Source organism: Acinonyx jubatus, chromosome B2 (genome assembly GCF_027475565.1).
Source record: "Acinonyx jubatus isolate Ajub_Pintada_27869175 chromosome B2, VMU_Ajub_asm_v1.0, whole genome shotgun sequence".
Classification (NCBI taxonomy): domain Eukaryota; kingdom Metazoa; phylum Chordata; class Mammalia; order Carnivora; family Felidae; genus Acinonyx; species Acinonyx jubatus.
Window position 1 is genome coordinate 115498337 of NC_069385.1, and position 24443 is coordinate 115522779.

Consider the following 24443-nt stretch of genomic DNA (forward strand, 5'->3'; position numbering starts at 1 on the left):
ATTGCGCTGCAAAAATCAAAATGGGAAGGATACCGCAGGCTGTTAAAGACGGTGTCACGTGAGAAACATTTTGTTCTTTGTTCATGACAAAAGCCTATCTGAAATTATGAATATGCTTTTACAGTTCTGCTCCGTTTTCATGATCGTCCCAAACAGACTTCCTCTGTCCTCCAATCCCCACCATGTACTAGGACATTCTGGTCCCCATTTTCAGTGGCTTCACTTTAGGGAGCTCTCTCTGGTGTCCATTCTCTTGAGCCACCAGGCAGCACCCACTCAGAAGCCTAGGAGGAAGGCTGAGTCACAGCACTCGTGCCTGGTATGCGAAGGCAAAATATTTCCTGCAACTGTCTGATCCTTGCAGTGGCTTATATATCACGTGTGACAACTGGGTCCCTTTCCTTTTACCCTCTTAAGAAGCGGATGAGGACAGGATGAAACAAAGAGTCTGTGCTCAGTTTGCCTTCTGCCATTACTCCCAGCTGCCAGCCTGGGACCACACACCGCAGGACAGAACACCCGGCCGCAGGCTCCCGATACCCTCGCAGGCTGGGCCTCGACAATCCAGCCTGGGACACCTGTCAGCATTCCTCGGCCACTGAGAAAGGAAGCACACGGACACAGGCCCTGAAAACAGCCGCGAGACCTCGCGGACCTTTAATCCTGTGGTGCAAGTCACTTGTTTTGAGGAATACTGTCAGGGGTCATAAGATAGACGAGTCATAAAACAGATTGCTTAAAAAATCTATAAACAATATACGTATATAGGTACACATGCAACCTTCTCTCTGGCAATTTCCAAATGAAAATATACTTTCTACAGATAGAATGTCAAAGCTGCAAAGAACCCAAACAACTACTTAAACAAACTTCATTTTACACGTGAGGAGACTGAAGTCCTAGGCCAGGGGTCGGCAAACTTTTTCTGTAAAGGGCCAGAGAGTGAATTGTTTAGACTCTGTAAGCTGTATGGCCTCTGCTGCAACGACTCAACTTTGTCACTGCAGCACAAAAGCAGCCATAGAAAATACGTAAATGTGTGACTGTGTTCTGATAAAATGTTACTTACAGACATTGAAATTTGAATCTTATATTATTTTTCACACACTACAAAAATACTGTTCTTTTGATCCCAACCACTTAAAAATGTAAAAACCATTTTTAGTGGGCTATACAGAGACAGGCGGTAGACTGGATCTGGCTCTGGGGTCATACTTTGCGGACCCCTGTCCTGGGCTACTCTGACACCCAAGTGTAGTAATACAGAGCCTGCTGTGTTATACCTTATTTGCGATTTGCTCTATCCGTCCCATCAGTGACTCAGATCTGCTTCACCATAAAGTGGACAACTAAGGACCTCTGTAAATGTTTTCTAAATTTCAGGAGTAATATTAAGATCTATCAGAAACGTACGCCAGGCCACAATGGAAAGAACATCGATATGATGCCATATTGTGCACTAAATAAAATGCAATCAACATAAAAATATAAGAAACTTGAGAAACTCACTAAATTTGAAAAATAGGCTTTATTTTAACCAGTGGTATTGTATGACATCCTATACGGCATAACTGATTACAGCCAAGTTCATGAATACAAATACAATAGCAGTTTCCCTCATTCTCTCTTTTGCTTTCTGTTCAGAGAAATCAGGAGATGGGAGCCTGATGCTCAGAAACCAACGAGCTGTTCCATAGGCTCCGGCCGAGTCCAGGCTCCTGGAGCATATTCAGACTCCTAACACATACACAATCACATGTGCAAAGACCTTTATGAAAAATACTCAGAGCAGTATTTCTTCAGGAAATCACACTAGCATTTACAATCAGACACGGCCGATAAAATTCATCTTGTTGTGGATTGTGGGGATTTGAACCGCACATAAAGGAGATGAGGCCTTTGTGTCCATTTTTCTTTAAAGAGGGGGAGAATCTCAGGTGAGGTGCGGTCACCCATCAGCCTGCCTCCTTCCTTCTCGCTCCACAGCTGACTCAGGGGAGCTCCCCGTCCCTCCGGAGGGCATGCGCCACGGCACTGTGATACAGAAATGGATACACCTTGTCCCAAATACAAGATTTTGTCGCACCACCAACAGTGGAAGTGGCTTTACGCTTTCTTATTTCACAAAAGGTTTAAATACGTGGGCCCTTAGGGGGCACAAGATGCCTGAAATTCAGAAAATTAAGGAAGCAACTCTTCTCTACCCCTGAGGATATTTCATCTTTATGAAGTTGAAAATACAAAATATTAGAATAATTTGCCCTTTCTCCCTATCAAGTGGAATCACATTCTCAAAGGATTCCTGCAATATACAAAATTCTGAAACAAAATTTTCTTCTCCCCAAACCAAGACCAAGATTTCAATGTTAAGCTGCCAAGAAGACCCTCTCCCAAAGACGGGTGGAAAAGACACCTCGTTACTTCTCTAATAACCACGTTTAGACAAAGATAGCAAAAGGAGTTTCTGGCCTCATGAGTTTTTATTTTTCACTTTGATTTTCAGCATTTCTTAGCATTGGCTATTGGGAGTGAAGAGAACAATTTGTTTTTCAAAGTCTGAGATATTCCCGGGAAGAGCCCTGATCTTTCCCGTGACGGTTCCCTATAAATAGTTTGTCAAAAACCAGACGGCAAGAGTGAAAATGCTATCCACCCATCTGTTCCATTTCTTCATAGTTTTCACATCAAAAGCACCTAGAGTATCAATTGTGTTCAACACAAAATAGCACTGGGACTGGAGAGAGGATGTCACCTGCCCGTGGCATCGGCCGAGGTGACGTGGGCTCTGAACTACCCAAGAAGTCTTCACCGGCAAACCTGCCAGGCACCAGGGCCTCCCGAAGAGAACAGACAAGCAGCTGTGCATGCTCAAATAGCAAGACGTGCAAAACACATCATCACTCTGCTGGGAATAAAGAGCACACAGGAAGTACACTGACAGCAAGAACCGGCTTCTGCCTGCTGGGGCCGATATGCGTGAGACCTTGGCACTGAAGGTCGGGGGCGAGCAGAGAGAGGGCAACACCTGGGGGGGTGAGGGGGAGAGAAGCACACACACACGCATGCTCGCACATGCATACACGATGCCTCCAGGGGCTCCCTGGTTACTTTGGGTTCACGAGTGGCTGTCCAACAACCTGACTACTTGCCTGGCTCAGAATGTTCATCTGCCGCGCTCTCGAACTGCCTACACTTTCTTCTCTCCTTTTAAGGCACAAGCATATTTACAGTTTCAGACATACCTGCTGAGTTCTGAGACTCATATTAAGCAAAGTCAATCACAGACTAGTGCACAGAAGCCAGTTGGTCCTTTTCGGCTGCGTGTGTCGCTGAGGGATGGCTTCTGAAGCAGCCAGAAAGTGTGAGCCCCTTCTCTGTGCCACTGTGGGATGCAGGCGCGTCTACCCCCCACCGCAAGGCGGGACCACAGGAGAGGCCAAAATGGCAAAAGCATGGCTGGGATCTGGGACGTTTAATATTTTTTACTTTGCATTTGACAAACCCTAACCAGAGGGCAGCTCTCGCCTGCCTGAGCTGACTCTCACAAAGAGCAAGCAGTGGCTGCCACAGAGCTTCTGGAACCCCACATGAAGTCACTGTGATCATAGTTTGCTCATATTCTCTTACCCCCCACCCCCCACCCCCCCCCCCAGAGACAGACACACACATGCACACGCACAGGAGCGCACACATACACACACACGCACACACACGCGCGCGCACACACACACGCACGCACACACACACCCCTTCCACCATGGAGGAAATCTTTGCAACAAGAGGCACTTGAATGATATTTGGAGAGTTCCCATGAAAAGGCCTTCCCCTCACAGTGAAGTGGGATCAACAAAACAGAAACCAGGTGCTCAGGATTCCATCTCTTCTTGGTCAAGGGGTGGGGGCACAAAGCTGATGACTTCATCGTAGGTCAGGCCTGGAAATTGGGAAGGAAAAGTAGGATGTGAGGGTTCAGATGATTCTCTTTGCTGGCAAGCACTCGAAGCTTCTAAGTTCGAGATCCTTCCTCCCCGTGCAGGCTAATGGTTTGATGGGCGACTTCAAAGAACCGCCTCATTGCTTATGTGCGCTATCCTAATGGAACGTGTGATTACACGGCAGTTCAGTGATACACGTGAAAGAACTATTTTTACTTATATGTTTTATTCCTCAGTGTCTCCTCTTTAAAGTTCTCTGGAGCAGGAATAACAGAGCACTCCTGCAAGCTACAGCAACAGGTAATTTTGGCTTGGGGATTTAACTGGAGTTCTGAATGTGTGTTTTATGGAAAGACTTTGACATTGGACATAGAGGAGACATAGGCTCCATTTCTGGCTGTGTCCCTAACTAGGTCTAAGGTAACAGACAAGATAAAAACTCTCCATCAATTGTAAAACTATAATTCTATAGTTCTATCAACTGTAAAACTATAAAAATACCTTATTCCCTACTTAGAGAGATGTTGTAAATGCAGATTCTGAGAACCTCAAAGCTCTATACAGATGTGAGGGGTTGTGTGCAAAATCACACCAGACAGAAGCACCTCAAAGGTCCAGAGAGTATCATCTACAACAGACAGTTGCCATCAGGGAAACATATTCGTTCTGCATCAAAGACACTAGTGACAAGTTTTAACAAGTTGGTTATAACCAGAAATTCTATTTTCCCACAGCTTTTGGTTAGTGGCTCACCTAAGAAAGATTTTTAAATCTAAGTCCTCACACTAGATGTTAATCCTGCTCTTATGACTTACTCTTCCATTCATCTATAAGGAGGTCCCTGCTTTCAAAGGACTGATCATAAGGATCAGCCACTGGTTCATCATCAGGATCATGGTACTGGGCAAAGTAGGCGTGTGCAAGTGCTTGGGCCGCTGTGATTCTCTTGTCTGAGTCCAGGACAAGCATCTTCTCCAGCAAGTCCACCGCTATCAGTACATGGATTGGAAGGAAAAAAAAGAGTTTTTAACATGGTAGCAAAAAATTATGCTTTATTAAGCAAACACACAATTTTGACTCTTTATAATAAACAAAAGAATTCTCCTCCCAAATGTCTGCTCTAGGATACATTATCCCTCTTCTTCGTGTGTGTGTGTGTGTGTGTGTGTGTGTGTGTGTGTGTATCGTGCTTTTTAAGAATACATTACTAAAGAGCGATTTTTAAAAATAACTGAGATTCTGTTTGAACAAGCTTTTGTGGAACGCCAATGTCAAACTGCTACCGCTGTAGTCAAACTGTGTCAAAATGAAAGCCTATAACCAAAGTAATCAGGAAAAGGTAAGCAGCCTGATTTTTGTTTTTTTATTTTTTTGTCTGCTTGCACTGTTTATTTACTGACATAAGGCAATGAGTATCCATTAAACAGATCTTCAAACAATGAACAAATTGAGGGCTTTACATGGGTGTGTGGGCGAGACATGGTATTTGGATAAAGGAAATAAAATTTTCACTATGAAAAATTTCAGTGTACAAAACAATAGTACAGTGAATACTCATATGCCCACCACCACCCATATCCAACAATTAAGATAATCTAGGGGCGCCTGGGTGACTCAGTCGGTTAAGCATCCGACTTCAGCTCAGATCATAATCTTGCAGTCTGTGAGTTCGAGCCCCGCGTCAGGCTCGGTGCTGACAGCTCAGAGCCTGGAGCCTGCTTTGGATTCTGTGTCTGCCTCTCACTCTGCCCCTCCCCTGTTCAAGCTCTCTTTCTCTCTCTCAAAAATAAATAAACATTTTAAAAAGTTTTTTAAAAAAACAAGAAAACATTATCTATCTACTTAACTGTGTTTTCTCCTGGACCATTTTAAAATAAAATGATAGGCATGGTACTTTACCCCTAAATATTTCAGCATAAAGACATCTTTCTATATAGTCACAAAACGATCATATCTGACAAAAAGATAATTCTCAAATATCATCTAAAATCCAGCTTATGTTAACATTTCTCCAATTATCCTAAAGTTGTCTTTTATACGTAGTTTGTTCAAACCAAGATCCAGTTAAGGGTCACGCACTGCATTTGACTGGGTTTCCTAGGGTGAAAAGTACCAGATCCTAATAACCAATACCTTGATGAGGAATAAGGTTGGGGCAAGAAAAAGATTCCTCTAAGATCTTGACAGATACAAATATACACACCACATCAAAGGGCAATTTAAGTTTTAATTCATGTTTTGAGAATGCCAGTTAAACATGATGCCAGTGACTGACAAAATACAGCTGTCACTATTTACATCGTTGGTGTACTCCTGCTCAGTTAATATGCTGGGCACAAGTTCATGGTCAGTAACAACATGTTCTGTCTGCAAGAAGAAACTCTTTGTATGACATCACTGTTTGGCAGTGAGCTACGAGGCATGTTTAAATCCTGACAAGTGCAGTGCTGAACACCAGATGGCCCAAAGCCTCCATTCAACTCATTTGCAGTCTGTATTGCTAGGTGGTATCCAGTTCTTTTGAGAATAGTTAAATTCATGATTCCAGAGAAGGATGGATGTGACCTAAATAAACTGCTGGGACACACACATACCTCCCCCCTTCTCTAGAAAAGTGAGTTAACAAGTCTCTGAGTTGGCTAAGAGGAAGTCAAACAGTGAGCACTGCCAGGTCTGAAACATGAACTGGTAGGATGAAAATACATTCAGAACAGAATGACAGACAAGAAAGCTACCAGCATACAACATGATTTCCCAACATCCTAGCGTATTTGCGACTCAAAGAGAGCTTCTCACAGATCCTTGAACTGGATACTACAGCTCAGATAAATCATACAAAGCCAACGGGAGCGTACCAGGGCAGATGCAAACCTCAACCGACCGCACAGAATTCTGTATACCCCTGATGAGTCTGTGGACTCATTTTTGGATGTGAGAGTGGCCCAGCTGAGGTCTGGCACGCTTACGATCTCCAAGGCTGACACAGGCTCACCCAGAACTGCCCAACTTTTCAAAAAAGGTGAGCATCTCTGCTATTGTAAGAATTATCACAGTAACACTGAAATCACTCGCAACAATCACTATGGAAGAAGTACTTAAAACGGTAAAGCCACTCAGCCTTCACTACAACCTGAAGAGGGAGTCGTGATTATCAGCCCTCGGAGGATAAAACTAAATGGGAAGTGCAGCTGCTGGGACCCAGAAGGAGAGGGAGGACCCACTGAGAGATTCCAAAACATCCCACAGCCTTGCACATATAACATGTGACATATAACACACACAACACAATCTTCAGAAAAGAGAGAAGGTTGATTATACTATTATCATGGCATTGCCCCCTCCCTGTCATAGGAAGGCCCTGATCTGATTTTTCTGTGTCTGCCGTTAAAAAGCACTGTCCACTGCACAGTCCTTGAATCAGGGAATTAGAGGCTCAGGCAATGACACTTTTAGAGAACAACCAAAGCATCTATTAGCCCTAGCTTTAAGGAATAAAGCAACTCCCCCTTTTTTTTTTTTAATGTTTTATTTATTTTTGAGAGAGCGTGCACACACACACAAGCAGGGGAGGGGCAGAGAGAGAGGGAGACAGACGATCCAAAGCAAGCTCTACACTGTCAGCCCAGAGCCCGATGTGGGGCTTGAATTCACAAACCGTGAGGATCATGACTTGAGCTGAAGTCGGATGCTTAGCTGATGGAGCCACCCAGGTGCCCCAGTGGTACCCTATTTAATCAAAAGGAAAAACTCTTCTTCAGATCCCCAATTTATGTCATAAACAAGTCAATATCCTTGAGATGAGGATACGATCAACTTACCCAAGGGATTGGCACCAATAAATACATTTGCAAAGTTCATTTTCGGCATCTGGGTCAAAGACTGAATGTAGTTTCTTGCCTGTAAAAATAAAAGGTTTTCAAAATGGCTTTGTTCAATAATGTTACTGCTCCCGGAGTCTCAGTCCTGCCAAGGAACAAATGTTAACTGACAAAATCTGCTAGCTTCGGTGTTTATGACTGTCTTTGATATTCAGTTAAAGACTTCTCTTTTACTGCCTTATGTATGATCATCACCTTTGTTTATTCTGGTTATCTCTCACAGTTACATTTCAAGTGAATGAGAATGCTAACCAATTAAATTCCCTTTTAATAGCTTTCTGATCAAAGGATCACAAGTTTAAAAAAAAAAAAAAAGAGGCCAGGAGATCTAAGAAGTTCCCCTTTCTGAAACAGCCTTCCTAGAAAGCTAAAATTAGCACAAGGATTGGTACTCCTAAGGAAAGTCTAGGACTAGCAGTCTTCTGATGGTGCTGATCTCAGTAGGTACTCTTGGTACATAAAAAGGATATTCATGTTAAACCTTGCTAACAAAGTAATCTTGGTAACAAGAAAGTAAACATAAGCCTAGTATATTATTCTAAGAGTCTTGAACACATTTAAAAAACACTAATTATTAAGAGTAACAAACAATAGTGGGTTATAAGTTACACGGCTTGTGCGGAAATCTTTCCCCTACCACTTAGAAGGTACGTCTTTTGGGGCTAGTCCTCAGCTAACACATCAGTGACCTCATCTGCAAAATATTAGTATTAGATATTAGCATTTGGCTTGCCTGTAACATACAGTCACTGTGATACTCAAGTACGATAAAAGTTTATGAAAGAGCTTCAAACTAAAATTCTGACACAAACATTTATATTACCAATATAGTTGTTATTAGTTTGGTCCCTACGGTGGAACAGGCTTGAGTTTGTATCTTGAGTTTATCACTTTGGGTAAGTCACTTACTCTCTTTAAGTCTTGAGTTCCTCTTCTGTAAAATGAGATTAACAATGCTGACCTCACCAGGCTGCAGTGAGGATTAGAGATAATAAGCCAGCACTTCCTCAGCACAGTGCTTGGTTCAGAGTGATGGCTCAATAGACATTAACTGCCAACACTGTTGCCTTTAGAAAGTTTGCTCTCATTCACTAAGGGTGTTTCAACTTCACAAGTTCTGAATTTCACCCTACGGAACTTAAGGCACCAAATATTATTCAGGACTGATAGCTCTACCAAGGCAAGCCAAAAACTGGTCTTGAGAATAATCATATAAATACAAATGTAACTCATAAATGTGTACTTCAGAGATTAGGTATTAAACTATGTCTACGGACATCCCTGTTTCAAAACGTAAACCCCACTCACTATCAGTCTATCTGAGATAAAATTTCTTTTATCTTAACCACTTCCTTAAAATTCCTGTTTTAACAAGGCCCAACACTAAACGTATGTGTGTACGCTGTATGTGTGTAAAAATGTACACGCACACACAACCTTAGAAAAACTTCTGGTTGCTAGGGTAACTTCACCTTCTTAGTCATTGTATGTGGCGCAAGTAGAAGTCCGCTTTGAAAAGCCGTTGAGTCCGCTTTGAAAAGAACTCGACTGTCCACATGGCTGTAATCCCTTCCTACGTGAGCGTAAAGATAAAAGGATGAAGGGAAAACAGAGGCAAGAGAGACCTGTCTGTCTCATGCAGGGAACAGTCATCCCTCTAATAAGATTTTTTAAAAAAAGGTAAATTTCAAGACTGAAATATAGCTGAAATAGAAACAAAGCTGCTGGGAAGGGCCTCTGGATGCCAACCTGGCTCCCAAAAGCATTAAAGGCGCCTTAGAAAGAAGTGCCCCAATCACCTCTGATAAGAAAGCTAGCATTAGATTAAGTAGTAAGAACTGGTCAAGAAGACACCTTATCCTGTACCAGTGTTCATATTTATTCCATATTATTTACATATTTTCTTTTAAATACAGTACTTATTAGTGTTGGATATTTTACTGATTTTTTGTATTTTAAAGGAATAATACTCTTTTGCTCATTATAAAAAATTGACGAATAGACCATCCTAATGGTCCTCAGTTAAATACACTTCCAGCCTAAAGCCATCAGATGGTAACATACCCTAACTAGGAACACACAACAGTCTCTTAAGCACTAAATTCATAAAACCCAAATATAGAAGTAATATCATTTTCTATTTACAAGCCTGTAAGTTATATTCTCAATCCATAGGATTGGATGACATTTTATCCCAAATGTCAACATCTTGCAACAGCACACAGGCAGTCATCAGTAGCCTTCAAGGCACATGCAAAAGCACTCAGTGACATTAAAAACTGTGTTGATTATACAGTGGCAATAAAATGAAATGTGGCCTTCTGAATTGGATATCCCTATACAGTCTGTTTGTTCTCACCTCATGGCTTGGCATCCTGTTAATGAGATAAGCAGGGGGGGTCCCCGTCAGACGCATAATCTGCTGAAGCTGGTTAATATCTTAGATGCCTAGTCAAGGGCATTGTTAAACATACAGTGCAAAAAAATAACTTTCAACTCAAGTTTTTAAGAAGGCCAAAAAAGCCACCCCAAAACAAAGGAAAAACCCACCCACTCATTCCCCGCACCCCCACCCCAGGCCAGAGCCCAAGGCTGTATGTTAAGGCACACTTCTATGAATGGCATGAGAGTTATTAGGCATGCAGCCAGTGACTGGCCATGCAGATAAGAAAAATTGCTTTTCTTTCATTTTAGCATCATCTTTAACATGAAATATTTTAGGCTCCCTGGAAAGAGACTGCCCTGTGATCCAGGATGCCAGCCAGAGAACTGTTTTCAACAGGATGGCCCAAACCTGTTTGCTTGGGGATGGGGGGGGTGGGGCGGGGGGGAGGTAAATGGAGAGGATTCAGAAAATTTTGATTTGGCTCTGGACAAAATAAAACTTTCAATATATCCATTCAAGGGAGAGGTTAAATTTTTGTGGCACAGGTTCTGGTGACTCTCCAAGGCACCACCCCTCCAATCGTAAGACATGGCCGGGTGTGTGAGCTGATAAGCAATGCCAAGTTTCAAAGACATTAGTCGTGGTACATTTATAACATGCCACAAACACACAGTTTGTGTGTTATCACAAACACACAAACACACAGGAAGAAACAGGAGACACGGGGGAAAGTTAGAAGCCAATGGCAAGGACGGAACAGAAGTCACAGGCCACTGATGGTGTTCTAGCAAGCCTCAGTGATTTCCTCCACAAGTCTCTAACAGGTGGACAGGCTGACTCCACTTCATAAACAGCCGGGAGGGAGCCTACAAAACAGTCTGCCGGGACCGAACCATGAGGTCTTCTGTAGGTACGCGCGCGTATGTAAGCGGCACTCCAAACTTTCCTCTTCGTGCTGTCCCATCAGCTTTAACACAATTCCCCCGCCTCCAAAGTGCTGTAAGAACTGCCAGTTTATCATGTGTTCCTATTAAAGGAGAAGTGATGGGATTTTGAAAATCAACACAATTCAATAAAAATGGTCCTGTATTCCCTTTCTTCTTAAACCTTTTGTTCCCCGCTGCGGCTGGCGTGGCATCTTCAGTGAGCACCCTGGTCAAGTAATTACATTTCTTTGTGGCTCCCTTCAGTAAGTTTTCACCTTAACTCTTCCTCAGAGCTCCAATGCCCTAGGGGTCGGATGACGTGTGTAAGGCTGGCCACCAGGAGAGGGCTGGGGCCACACGCTCCACCCCGCCTGTCACATTCTATTTCACACCGGCCCAAAGACAGGCCAGCAGATTCAAAAGGTGGCATGAAGTCGTTTTAACTTTCAACAAAGTTCAGATTTACCTTTAAGCAAGTTACATAGCGAACGTTAGTTACTTTGCATGCCAAGAAATGTAACCACAGGGGGCCCGCTAAGTAAACCCCCGCAATAGTGGAACACCAGTTGGGTTTTAAAATCTTAAAATCCTGCCACCTCTCTGGTCTTTCTTGTGAACAACACTTGGCCTGTGCGTTTTCTGTCTTTGTTTCCTTTAGTCAAATAGGTTCTTATACCCCCTTCCTGTCAGGAGGTTAGGAAGAATAGATTTCTAGAGAAAAATGTGAGTCAGTGAAAGGGCTTTTGCTTTTTTAGTATGAGATTTTTTTTGTTCTTTCACTGATTACTATAGGTGTTGGGTCACTAACCAAAAAACTCTCTCCTCAGCCATCCACCATGACCCATTTTATCCCCTTTTCTCCCAGCACATCCCAACTTGTTCTCAATCAGCCCACCCATTATTGCATTTTCTTACAATGTCTTATTATTTATTGATTGAATTTCTACATCAGTGATGACATCACTACCTCACTATTCTTCACGAGTGATGAAAATAGCTATTGGCTTTCTTTTTTTATTACATTCCTTCACTAATGAATTTTTCTTTTCATTTCTAATACCTTTACACAGGTTTCCTCACCTAGCTTTGTTATTTACACAGCATGTATCCTACACATCATGTGCTTTTAAAATAAACTGGTACTTGGGGAGTATCACTGACATCAAATTAATCTTGTCTACCGTTTTGAAAGTTTAAAACCCCTTTTATTTACTCGCCATAACCATGTAGGAAAAAAAAAAACAACTTTCTTATTCCTGTACTCAATACAGTATTATTTGAGTGCGTTCTATATTCTGGTACTCCATTTTATTATGCCCAACTCTAGAGCTATTTAAATGTATAATATATCCTATTTCACCGAAGATAAAGGTGATCTCATTATTAGTTTGGGCACTTGATGTTGTTTCTTTCTTAACAATAAATGATGGATTAATAATAGGTAAATACTATTTTACCCATGCTTTTTCTTTTAGAAATTCTTATGACTAACAGCACACACCTATAAGGTGGATGGTTGGGGTGGGAGACACGACTAAGCAGGAGCTGCTAACAGCCTTTCCCAGACAGGGAATGAATTTACTATCTTAGTCTCATTAGTACTATCAGTAAACAAACTGAACTTCCTCCCAACCCCGCTCCCTTGCCCCCGTGTTTTCTCTATTACCGGTTTTTCTCAGCAAATGCATTTAAAACAATAAGGCACCATCCTCACTACGCAGCATCTCGTATCTTCTTTGATTCATTCTATCCAGCTTCTGCACTTCATAAAGCAAAAGAAAACACTCCTTTGGGTTAACACTGTGGTCAGTAACTCTGACAGTGACTTTCAAAATAGTGTGCAATCGCATGAGATTCAAGTTTAGAGATCATGTTATCAGAACATCTGATATCTATGCTCAGCTCTGCCAAGTGACTCAGTGCATGACTCAGGCAAGTCACAGCTTTTCTGTGCTTTTCCTTCTTCTTCTTAAATAAATAAATGAAACAAAATAATAGAGCCAGCACAGTCTCTTACATCCCTCAGAGTAGAAATTGATAAATACACTGGACTTTGTGGTCTTTTAAAGGAATGTACCGGAAACATACCAGATGACAATATTCTTTATTTTGTAAGGGAGACGATGAACCATTCAAACTCACCTGCTCAAGCCTGCCTCCAGCTACCCAGCAGTCCTTCCAATTGGGCAAAGGGACCCCGTTAGTCAGAATGCTGGGACGAGAATTCAGGAAGGCACGACTGGAGCTTGGCTCCACAGCTCTTTTTCCCTTTTAGTCAACTGCCTGGCGGCAGACAGAGGAGAAGAGGGAGAAAGGCTGAGCTTTCATGATCTCTCTCTTATCTCTAGCCCTAGAAAATGACCAACAGCAGGAAATCGGAGCCAAAGCAAGCCAGAGTCACATTCCCACGGCTTCTCTCTAAACCCCTGCTTAGAGGCAGGAAAGCATTAGCTCTAAAGCTTTTTCTCAGGTTATTTGACTTGTGATTACAAAGGCAGGCTGTGGGAGGAAGGATTTACAAGCCAACTCCAGTGGATGTGAAGTACTAGGACTGGTCTGGAGACAGGGTGGAGAGATGGCCCTGCTGAGAATAGACAACTTATACAAGATGTAGAGTTGTCGATTCTAAAACAATAAAAAGCAGGAACTTCTGGAAAAGGGCAGTAGCGTGCACCCAATGCACACTGCATCCTTGTGGTGATGAAGCTAGACTAGCCCATGGTGAAGCTCATGCTCTGAGAGCAAGCACTAACCAGAATATAAAAAGAGCTCAGGTATATGTGACACTGCTGAGGAAAATGATGTCAGGGCTTGGTAACAGAGACCAATTTTCCATTGATCTCTTGGAATGAGTTAGAATCTCAAATCATTTACTGGGACACGACTGCTCAATACCAGCTCTCATGATCTATGTATGTACTCCAACAGAGAACGAAACACATGCACGTGAGCAAATGTGTACACACACACACACATACACACACACTTATACTTCATCCTGGAAGTCAGCACAAAAGGGCACACGTGCTTACAAACATACCCAGGTCAAAGTACAGATTGAGGGAAGCGGCAGAGGCTCCCAACACGGCAGATAATTACAATCAAAGCATCAACTCACAGACTCTGAGGAGATTTTCTTCAAAAGATCAGCCCCTGGGGTTCCAACGAGTCTTAAAATGAGCTTCAACTGATCAATATCTAATGGTGGACTATAAAGGAAAATGTTGGGACAAAATAAAAATAAAAAACACAAACGACAACAAAACAAACAAACAAAATACCCCAATAACAAAAAGTGAAAACCCCCAGCCAAGCCAAAATGGTGAATTAACCTAGATCAGGGTTTCCATGGATGGTCACTTCAAGTAGAACATGTTCCTCCTGTGCAAAGACTCAAAATACTACCACTCACACCCCCAATTTATATTCATTCCGGGCATCTGTCAACATTACCCATCAGTAAAATGAAGCGACTTTAGCTGGGTCAAAGACAGCAGGTGACAGCACAAAAGCTTCACTCAGTCCACACCTAACCTCTTTGCCTTCCACCAAAGCGTCAGAAGCCAGTTGAGCAGAAAGCACTGGTAAGCAGAGTGCTACACGAACAGAAAGAGCAGCAGAGCATAGGAGCTAGGGCTGGCCAAGCTCCCCTGGGAATACTCCCCCGAAAGGCTTGACCCAAGGAGCTTGTAATAGGACAGGAGCCTGCAACTACCCCAGGGCCTAACACCACTTGAGCGTGCCCTCTGGGAAACCTCTCCCTCTGCAATGGCTAGAGCAGGCAGAGAGGAGCTGTGAGTGATAGTCGGCCAGCAGAGGGCCCCACTCCCCCACTGCATCCGCGTGTTCTTCAGGAGCGCCATCATGAAGCAGAACAGGAGAGTTTTCCATCTCACAAGCGCAGTGACAAACCTCACACATCCCAGAGGCTCTACACGATAGGCTACAATGTCCAAACCCTTATTCGGGTAGCCAACTCCTCCGCGTATGTGCATATATTAACCAGAAGACAGAAACTGTTCGTTTGTTCTTATTGCCTTTAGTCTGGCCCAAAAAGGAAGTTAAAAGGGGAGAGAAAAAAATTATATAAAGTAAGCTTTTAATATTCTCTATGAAAGTGTGAGAGTTTATCCACGTCTCTACTGACATTCGGGGAAAAGGAGGGGAGGATGACTGTCTTCTGGTGCCTATCACACATCCTGTCAGGTTGTTGGCATATTAGATCCTTCTCAACCTCAGATCTCACTTCCTCAGAGAGGATTCCCCCCACATTCTAAATAAGAAAGCCCCTTCTTCCTTGTATTCTCTACCCTAGCACAATGCTTGCAAACGTCAATCTATAATTACTTCGTTTGCTTTCTGTCACCTCTGCTGATCTGTATGTAGCTCCATGAGGGCACGGGCCACCCTGACTGCCACCTATCCCCCCGTGCTTAGCCTGCCATCTGCTACATGGTGGGCACTCGAAATATCTGAGGAGATCTTCTCCTCAGGAAGCAGGAAGGAAAGGAGGATGGAAGAAAATATTTCTGTTTATGATTACACATATAAAGGTAATACGGTGTAACTTAAAATAATGGCTTCTGCAAACCACAGTTGCCTAAGTTACAGGAATTACTTACGCAATATCACTGGCATCTTGCCCTGTTCTTCCCCGTCCCCACCCCCACCCCCAGCTAAGAAATTGGCTTAAATGGAAGAACATTCTAGACAGGAGTCAGCAAACCCCAGCCTGCTGCCTGTTTTGAAAATAAAGTTTTATTGGAACACAGCCATGCCCATTCATTTATGTACTGTCTGTAACTGCTTTCACCCTACACAGCAGAATTGAGTAGTTACAACAGAAACCATATGGTCCCCAAACCCTAAAATATTTACTATCTGGCTCTTTAAGAAAAGGTTTGCCAAACCCCAGCCTAGACCCAAACAATTTGTGTTCTGTAAAAACAAGGTTAAATTAGAAACAAGTCCACTCACAGAAATCATTTCTAAATTAAATATAGTAGAGAACTTTGTCATCTGCAAATGGCAAAAATCAATGTGTTCTGGAGGTTAAAATTTCAATACTGACTCTTAGTTCAAAGTGCTGACAAGAAAAAAAAAAACTAAAGCATGCAATAATGGGGACAGAGAGGGGAGGATGGACGAATATGGTCTTGCTTTAAAACAATCAAATTAAGGGGCGCCTGGGTGGTTCAAGTGAGCATCCGATTTCCACTCAGGTCATGGCCTCACGGCTTGTGAGTTCGAGCCCCGTGTTGGGCTCTGTGCTGACAGCTCAGAGCCTGGAGCCTGCTTTAGATTCTGTGTCCCTCTCTTGTGCTGCTCCTCCCCCACTCATGCCCTGTCTCTCTCTCTCTCAAGAATGAATAGAAAAACATTAAAAAATAAATAAAATAATAAAATTAGCTATATGACAACAGAATTTAGTACAGGATCCCCTCTGCCCATTTTAATTGATTCAGTTTACAAGTATTAAGTCCCTTCACACTCTTCAGGAACAAATTTAACTGGGTAGCTCTCCCACAACACAAAGTATATCATATATGAAAACCAACTAGACTACTTCAACTCTTAAACAGGTAGTTTTACAATATATGCGTCAAAATTAATCTCGGGAAATAAAACTGTTGAGATTGGTACTCTTGTTTAAGAGACTTCTGACTACTGAAATGAGAGTCAAGTTTTATACTCCCTTCAGGGAAGCCAGAAGACTCTGGGCTGAGTTTCTTAACCGCCCTACCTTCACCTCATCATACCTGAAGAGTGTGGCACTCCCACTAGTCACAGAGGCTCACGACAGCAATGAGCTGGGGGCCCCATGTCTCTGCCAGTATAAAACAATCACACGTCTGAAGAATAAAGTCCGAATTCCTAGCCCCTCATGGCCCTCCCTGACTTGGCATCAAGCTTCTTTTCTGACTGCCTCAGACGGTTTGCTTCAACGCACACCAAATATTCTAGGCAACTCTAAGCTTCCACCTTCTTATTTATGCAAGTCATACGCAGGAATATCCTCCATTCTCCCCTCCTATCAAGTCTTTTCTTATTTATTCTACAAAGTCCTACTCAAACAAGAACTGTGCTGTGAAGTCTTTCTGGACATCTTAAGTTCGAATTACTTTACTTCTTCTCAATACCTTATTTGTACCTCTATTATGGCATTTTTATCACTCTGTCTTATTTTATAATGAGAGAGTAGACATTTGTTCTGGTAACTCCTATAACTCACTTTCCACTGAGTATGATCACTCTGGTTTGGGGGACAGGTACTATCTTATCCCCAGCACCTTCCACAGTGTAGTTTGATAAATATTGGTTGGCTTGAAAAGACTAGTTGTAATATGATTTCTAACTCAGCTCCAGCCCTCTGCCTTGCCCTAAAAAGCCTATAATGACCATACTCGATGGAAAGTCTAAATACAAAAAGTAGTCCAGAAAAGTTGCTTCACTTAATATCAGGCCTAACAAAGCCCTCAAACCTTCCAACTGAAGTGTCTACACCATGAAGAGTATGCAAGTATAATGCCATGAGTGTGTAAGGGCTATGGGCAAAGAGAGTGGCTACAGCATGATAGCCAATACTTGGGAGATTAGTAAGCACACAATGCAAAACAAGAATCTACTTAGTAGCTAAAGGCACTTGTAAGAGGGAAGTCAAAGCATGCAGACCTCAGAAGAAATCACCATAGGTTCTCCAAGAGCTGGCAAATCCATTGAAATACAGGTCAGTCTTCCAACAGTACCAGCTACTGTAAGGCCACTACAATTTGTCCAGGCAGTTAAGGCCAGAAGGTGCTTCAAGCAGCTACATAAGCAGAGCAAAGCAAAATTTATCACATAATGACAATTAGTTATCTCCACAACAAGCCATCCTTCATAATTGGTTTAACCCTCTTTTTCCCCCCTAGATAGAAGAAATTTTTCCTGTTAGGTAAACAGGTGTTTCAGTTATAATGATCAAATTGTCAAAATTCAAATCATAAATGTCTTGGTCCTTTCTAAAACAACCACTGAGGCCCAAGATTACTCTTTAGGTTCTCTGTAACAAAAGTAATAGGTAGAATGAATAGATGAGGAAATCAACCTAAGGTTAACGGGTAATCAGAAGGAAAATAAAAAAACCAATATTCTATTCACCTCTAAGTGTTCTAGACAAAGCCAGAACATTAATGTCTGCAGGGTGGAAAACCTTCCTAAGACAGACAGGATGGACTAGAAGAAGACTTAGGCCTACTTTCTTCTCTTCTTGGTTGTCAAAATAGTCATTTTCACTGTCACACACTAAAATTCTTAAGGTACTTTAGGTTTGTGGACACACGTGAAAATTCCAACGTTTTCTGGGAAAATATATTGTCAAGTTGGAGAAGAAAAGGCAAATAATGTAGTAAAATTTTTTTTCTTCTTCGGCATTTATTAGGACCTTGCTTTCAGTGTCTAAAGTGAAACTTTTTTTTTTTTTTTAAGAGAGAGAGAGAGAGAGAGAGCGAGCACGTGAGTTGGGGAGAAGGGAGAGGACGAGAGAGATAAAAATCTTAAACAGGTTCCATGCTCAGCACAGAGCCGACACAGGGGCTCGATCCCACAACGCTGGGATCATGATCTGAGCCAAAATCAAGAGTCAGATGCTCAACCAACTAAGCTACCCAGGCACCCCATGAAACTGCTTTAAAATGAGAGAGAATAGGGGCACCTGGCTGGCTCAGTCAGTGGAGCATGCCGCCCTTGATCTCGGGCTTGTGAGTTTCAGCCCATGCTGGGGGTAGAGATTATTTATTATTTTTTAATTAAAAAAATAGTAAAATGAGAGAATATTTGAAACTAGTGACTGCACGTGAGGGGTAGACATGACAGCAAGGGGTACATCAGAAATTTTTTACTGGCGTGTTTTAGCCCATAATCGGGGAGCTGTGAACATAGGTGTTCATTATGTTATTGTTTTTTTTGTATTTCACAAAATGTTTGAAAAAAAAATCAAAAGAAATAAATAAAGTAGAATTAAGGAGCAAATTTAATACACTAAGGAAATTCATATGGAGTAAGGCAGCAGCTAATGGCAAGCAGATTATAACTCAACAGCCCCATTATCCTCTGGTTAATATCTTAAAGGTACCCCTTCTATTAAGATGAAAGAAGGAGGGGCACCTGGGTGGCTCAGTCAGTTAAGCATTCGACTTCAACTCAGGTCATGATCTCACCGTTTGTGGGTTCGAGCCCTGCACCAGGCTCTGTGCTGACAGTGTGGAGCCTGGAGCCTGCTTCAGATTCTGTGTCTCCCACTCTCTCTCTGCCCCTCCCCTGCTTGCACTCTGTTTCTCTCTCTCAAAAATAAAAACACATTAAAAAAATTTTTTTAATGAAAGAAGGAAAAAAAAGTTTTACACATGAAGGAAATACATTTGATTACTTAGGAAAGGAAAATGACAGCAAACAAACACTGTGGTCTCCGAAGAGGAAACGGTATTTGATGTGTAACAGGGCTTTGAAACTCATTTTCTCTCTTCCTTACGCTACAGACTATTAAGTATTGGTAATACCATTTTCTAACTGGCCACTCTTCTCAAAACCAATGGCATTTGAAATAGGCTAGCACTATGCCTGAAGGGACATTCTGTACCCTCACTATCTTCTAATGTGAAGTTCACCAGCTGTGTCCACCTGATATACCTAGTTGACTGGACTTCTAAGGCAAGGCTTCATTCTTTAAAAAAATAATCCTGTTTTTGAGCTAGATGGAAAAAGTGTTCTACAAAGTCATAAATGAGAATAGCTTCAAACCTAACAATATATACTTAGTTTTAAGACAAAAATTAGTATTTCTTACACCTTTAGGGGAACTCCAAGGATTATTAACAACCAGTACTAAAAGCATCTCTCAAGGAGGAGACTAATCACAAAAAAATGAGAAAAAGGTAGAATACGAAGAAGACTTATAGAGATCTAAAACTGCATTGTCCAATGCAATACCAGTAATCACATGAGATTAACTAAATTTCAGTGTAATCTAAATAAAATCTAGTAAGATTTGAAATTCAGATTTAAGACTCATAAAACTATGAATCCAAAGGAACTTCTCTGAAGTGATACTTCCTTGACATGATAAAGAGCATTTATGAAAAATACACAGTTAAAATCATAGTCACCGGAGAAAGGCTGAAAAACCTCCCTCTAAGATAAGAACAAAACAAGGATGCTCACTTCACCATTGCTATTCAACATTATACTGGAAGTTCTAGCCAAAGCAACTGGAAAGGAAGAATTAAAACCATCTCTATTTGCAGATGATAGGATCCTATAGATAGAAAAACCAAAGAATCTGCAAGAAACCTACTAGAGCTAATAAACAAATTGAGTAAAGACGCAGTGCACAAAGTCAACAAGAATCAGTTTTGTTTCTTCACACCAATAATAAACAACCTGAAAAAGAAATTAAGAAAGCAATTCCATTTACAATAGCATCTAAAAGAATAAAATACCTCGGAATAAATTTAGCCATGAAGGTGAAAGATTTGTCCAATGAAAATGATAAATCGTTGCTGAAAGACATTAAGAACTGAAAAATGGAAAGACATCTCGTGATCATGGATAGGAAGACTTAATATTGTTATGATGTCAATATTATCCAAAGTGATCTAAAAATTCAATGCAACTGCTATCAAAATTCCAACAGCCTTTCAGGGTACCTAGGTGGCTCAGTTAAGCATCCAACTCTGTTTTTTTATGTTTTACTTATTTTTGAGAGACAGAGAGAGAGAGACAGAGACAGAGACAGAGACAGGGAGCGAGCAGGGGAGGGGCAGAAAGAAGGAGACACAGAATCCGAAGCAGGCTCTAGGATCTGAGCTCCAAGCACACAGATATTCCTCCACAGAAGATATACAAATGGCCAATAAACACAGGAAAAGATGTTCAACATTACTGGTCATTAGGGAAATACAAATTAAAATCACAAAGAGATCATGACTTAAGTCGAGGTCAGATGCTTAACCGATGCTACCCAGGCGCCTCATCCGACCTTGATTTTGGCTCAGGTCATATCACAGTTTGTAGGACTGATGGAGCCTGGTGCCTGGCTCTGTGCTGACAGCCTGGAGCCTGCTTGGGATTCTCTCTCTCCCTCTCTCAGTCCCTCCCCTGCTTGTGCATGTGCACACACTTTCTCTCAAAATAAATACATAAACGTTAAAAATACATATTAAAAAAAATTCCAACAGCCTTTCCTGCAGAAATGGAAAAGCCCATCTTCAAATTCATATAGGATTACAAAAGAGCCTGAAAAGCCAAAAAAACAAAAAAACAAACAAAAACCCCCAGCCATTTAACAGTGAGAACAAAATTGAAGGACTCACACTTCCTGAATTCAAAACTTACTATTAAGCTATAGGAATCAAAACAGTGTGGTACTGTTATATAAGCATAGATATACAGACAAATGGATTAGAATTAGCCTTGGAGAGAAATGCTAAGCCTATTCAGTGGGGAAAGGATAGTCTCTTCAACAAATGGTTCTGGGACAACTGGGTTTCCATATGCAAAAGAATAAGTTGGACCTCAAACCTGACATCATATACAAAAATTTACTCAAAATGGATCAAAGACCTAGGTATGAGAGAAACACATACAACTCTTAGTAGAAAACATAGTAAATCTTCACAACCTTGAATTTGGTAATACATTCTTAGATATAACATGAGCAACAAAAGGAAAAAATAGATGAATTGGAACTTCATCAGAATCAAAACTTCAGTGCATCAAAGGACATTATCAAGAGGGGCGCCTTGGTGGCTCCAGTTTGTTGAGCGTCTGACTTTGGCTCAGGTCATGATCTCACAGCTTGTGGGTTTGAGCCCTGCATTGGGCTCTGTGCTGACAGCTCAGAGGCTGGAGCCTACTTTGGATTCTGTGTCTCCCTCTCTCCCCTCCCCGCCTTCCCTGCTCATGCTCTGTCTCTCTCTGTTTCTCAAAAATAAACATTAAAAAAAAATTTTTTTTAAAAAAGGACCTTATCAAGAAAGTGAACACACTACCCACAGAATGGGAGAAAATACTTGCAAATCACATATCTAATAAAGGTTTAATATCCAGAATATATAAAGAACTAAAAACTCAACAACAAAAAGACAACCCAATTAAAAGATGGGTGAAGAAAGTGAACAGACATTCCTCCATAGGAGATATACAAATGGCCAATAAACACAGGAAAAGATGCTCAACATTATCAGTCATTAGGGAAATACAAATTAAAACCACAAAGAGATACCACTTCATACCTATGAGGATGGCTATAATTTAAAAAAAAAGAAGAGGGTGCCTGGGTGGCTCAGTCGGTTAAGCGTCCGTCTTCAGCTCAGGTCATGATCTCACAGTCCGTGAGTTCGGGCCCCGCGTTGGGCTCTGTGCTGACAGCTCAGAGCTTGGAGCCTGCTTTGGATTCTGTGTCTCCCTCTCTCTCTGCCCCTCCCCTGCTCATGCTCTGTCTCTCCCTGTCTCAAAAATAAATAAAAACATTAAAAAAAAATTTTTTTTTAAAAAAAGAAGAAAAGAATAAGTGTCGGTGAAGACACGGAGAAATGCTCCTACATCATTGGTGGGCATGTAAAATGGTACAGCTGCTATGGAAAACAGTTTGATAGCTCGTCAAAAAAGTAAACGTAGAATTACCACAGGACCCAACAATTCCACTCCTAGATATATATACCCAAAAGAAGTGAAAGCAGGGCCTCAAACAGAGAGCTATATGCCAATGTTCATTGCAGCACTATTCACAATTGCCAGAGGTGGAAATAACCCAAGTGTCAACGAAAAGATGAGTACATACACATACAGGGGAATACACATAAAACGGAACGGAGTCCTGATAACATGCTGCAACACAGATGAACCTTGAAAACATTATGGCTAAGGGAAATAATCAAGAAAAAGAACAAATATTGTGTGATTCCACTTATATGAACTATCTAGAATAAGCCAATTGAGGAAGTTGAAGAGAGGAAACCAGAGGCTGTGGGAAGGAAGAATGGGGGTTATTGTTCAATGGGTACAGTTTCCGTTGGGGTGATGAAGATGTTTTGGAAATAAGATAGTGGTGATGGCTGCACAACTTTGTAAGTATAGTTAGTGCCAGTGGACTGTGTATTTAAAAATGGTTAAGATGGTAAATTTTATGTTATGTGTTTTTTACCACAATAAGAAAAAGGTAAAATGCCAAATTTTATGTTAATACCTTTTACCACAAAAATATTTTTAATTCAGTTTCTACGTTTCACTAGCCACATTGTAAGTGCTCAATAGCCACATGTCACTGGTGGCTACCAACCAGTGCACAGCCCAAACAGAAAACATTCACAACACCACAGACAATTCTATTAGATAGTTCTTATCTAGAAGCTAAAACCACCAGTTTTTTTGATGTTTATTTTTTTTGAGACAGAGAGAGAGAGAGAGAGAGAGAGAGAGCGAGCGCGGGGGAGGGGCAGAGAGAGAGGGAGACACAGAATCCAAAGCAGGCTCCAGGCTCTGAGCTGTCAACACAGAGCCTGACACGGGGCTCAAACTCGCGAACCGCAAGATCATGACCTGAGCCAAGTTGGCCGCTTAACGGACTGAGCCACCTACGCACCCCTAAAACCACCAGTTCTAGATGAGAATAATATGATTAATACGTGAGGAAAACAGGGAGAAAACTGCACTCAACAGAAGAGCAGTTCTAGAGGCTGCCTCAGCATTCAGTTGCATTTAAAAAACATAAATAAGCAGTGGCTGCACATCTTGCCGGGCAAAGAAAGAATGTGTGGGGCCAGCACATCCTCCAAAGGAAAAAGAAAAAGAAAAATTTAAGAAAAAGAAAAAGAAAAATTTTAAGAAAAAGAAAAAGAAAAAAGAAAAGAAAAAGAAAAATTTGGGGAATCGGTAACAAATAAAACAACGTAAAGAAACCGTGACCTGAGTCATAAGTAATAGTTTTGGATCTATCTTCTCTGGGTCTTGGTTTCCTCACATGTATAAAAAACAGGGGGTTCAATTAGATGTTTTCTAATATCCTTCCAGGCCCCCAAGTGGATAAGTCTAAATTATTAACTTTCTCATCTCATCGGTACCTTTAAAAAAAAATGAGGGGGCGCCAGGGTGGCTCAGTCGGTTAAGCATCTGACTCTTGATTTCGACTCAGGTCGTGATCTCACAGCTCGTGGGATCGAGCCCTGTGTTGGGCTCTGCGCTGACAGCATCGAGCCTGCTTGGGATTCTCTCTTCCCTCTGCCCCTCCCTCTCTTTCTCTCTCTCTCAAAATAAGTAAATAAACTTTAAAAAAAAATGAGGA

The 24443-nt window shown here is 41.7% G+C and overlaps 1 protein-coding gene across 6 annotated transcripts in view; it reads right to left on the minus strand.

Moving 5' to 3' along the window:
• Positions 1-1509: 1509 nt before the first annotated feature.
• The window catches only part of MAPK14 (mitogen-activated protein kinase 14), a 75022-nt gene continuing 52088 nt past the window's right edge, over positions 1510-24443 (minus strand). The window contains exons 9-12 of one of the 6 annotated variants that reach the window (XM_027057894.2): positions 10173-10252; positions 7754-7832; positions 4751-4924; positions 1510-3934 (exon numbers count right to left, since the gene is read on the minus strand). In XM_027057894.2, coding sequence (XP_026913695.1) covers positions 3867-3934; positions 4751-4924; positions 7754-7832; positions 10173-10252 — 401 coding nt within the window. In that variant the 3' untranslated portion in view covers positions 1510-3866. Of the gene's footprint in view, positions 3935-4750; positions 4925-7753; positions 7833-10172; positions 10253-10597; positions 11227-13267; positions 13409-14243; positions 14324-24443 lie in introns of those variants that run through there. The other 5 variants (XM_027057893.2, XR_008298639.1, XR_003419648.2 and 2 more) reach the window with 5 other exon arrangements.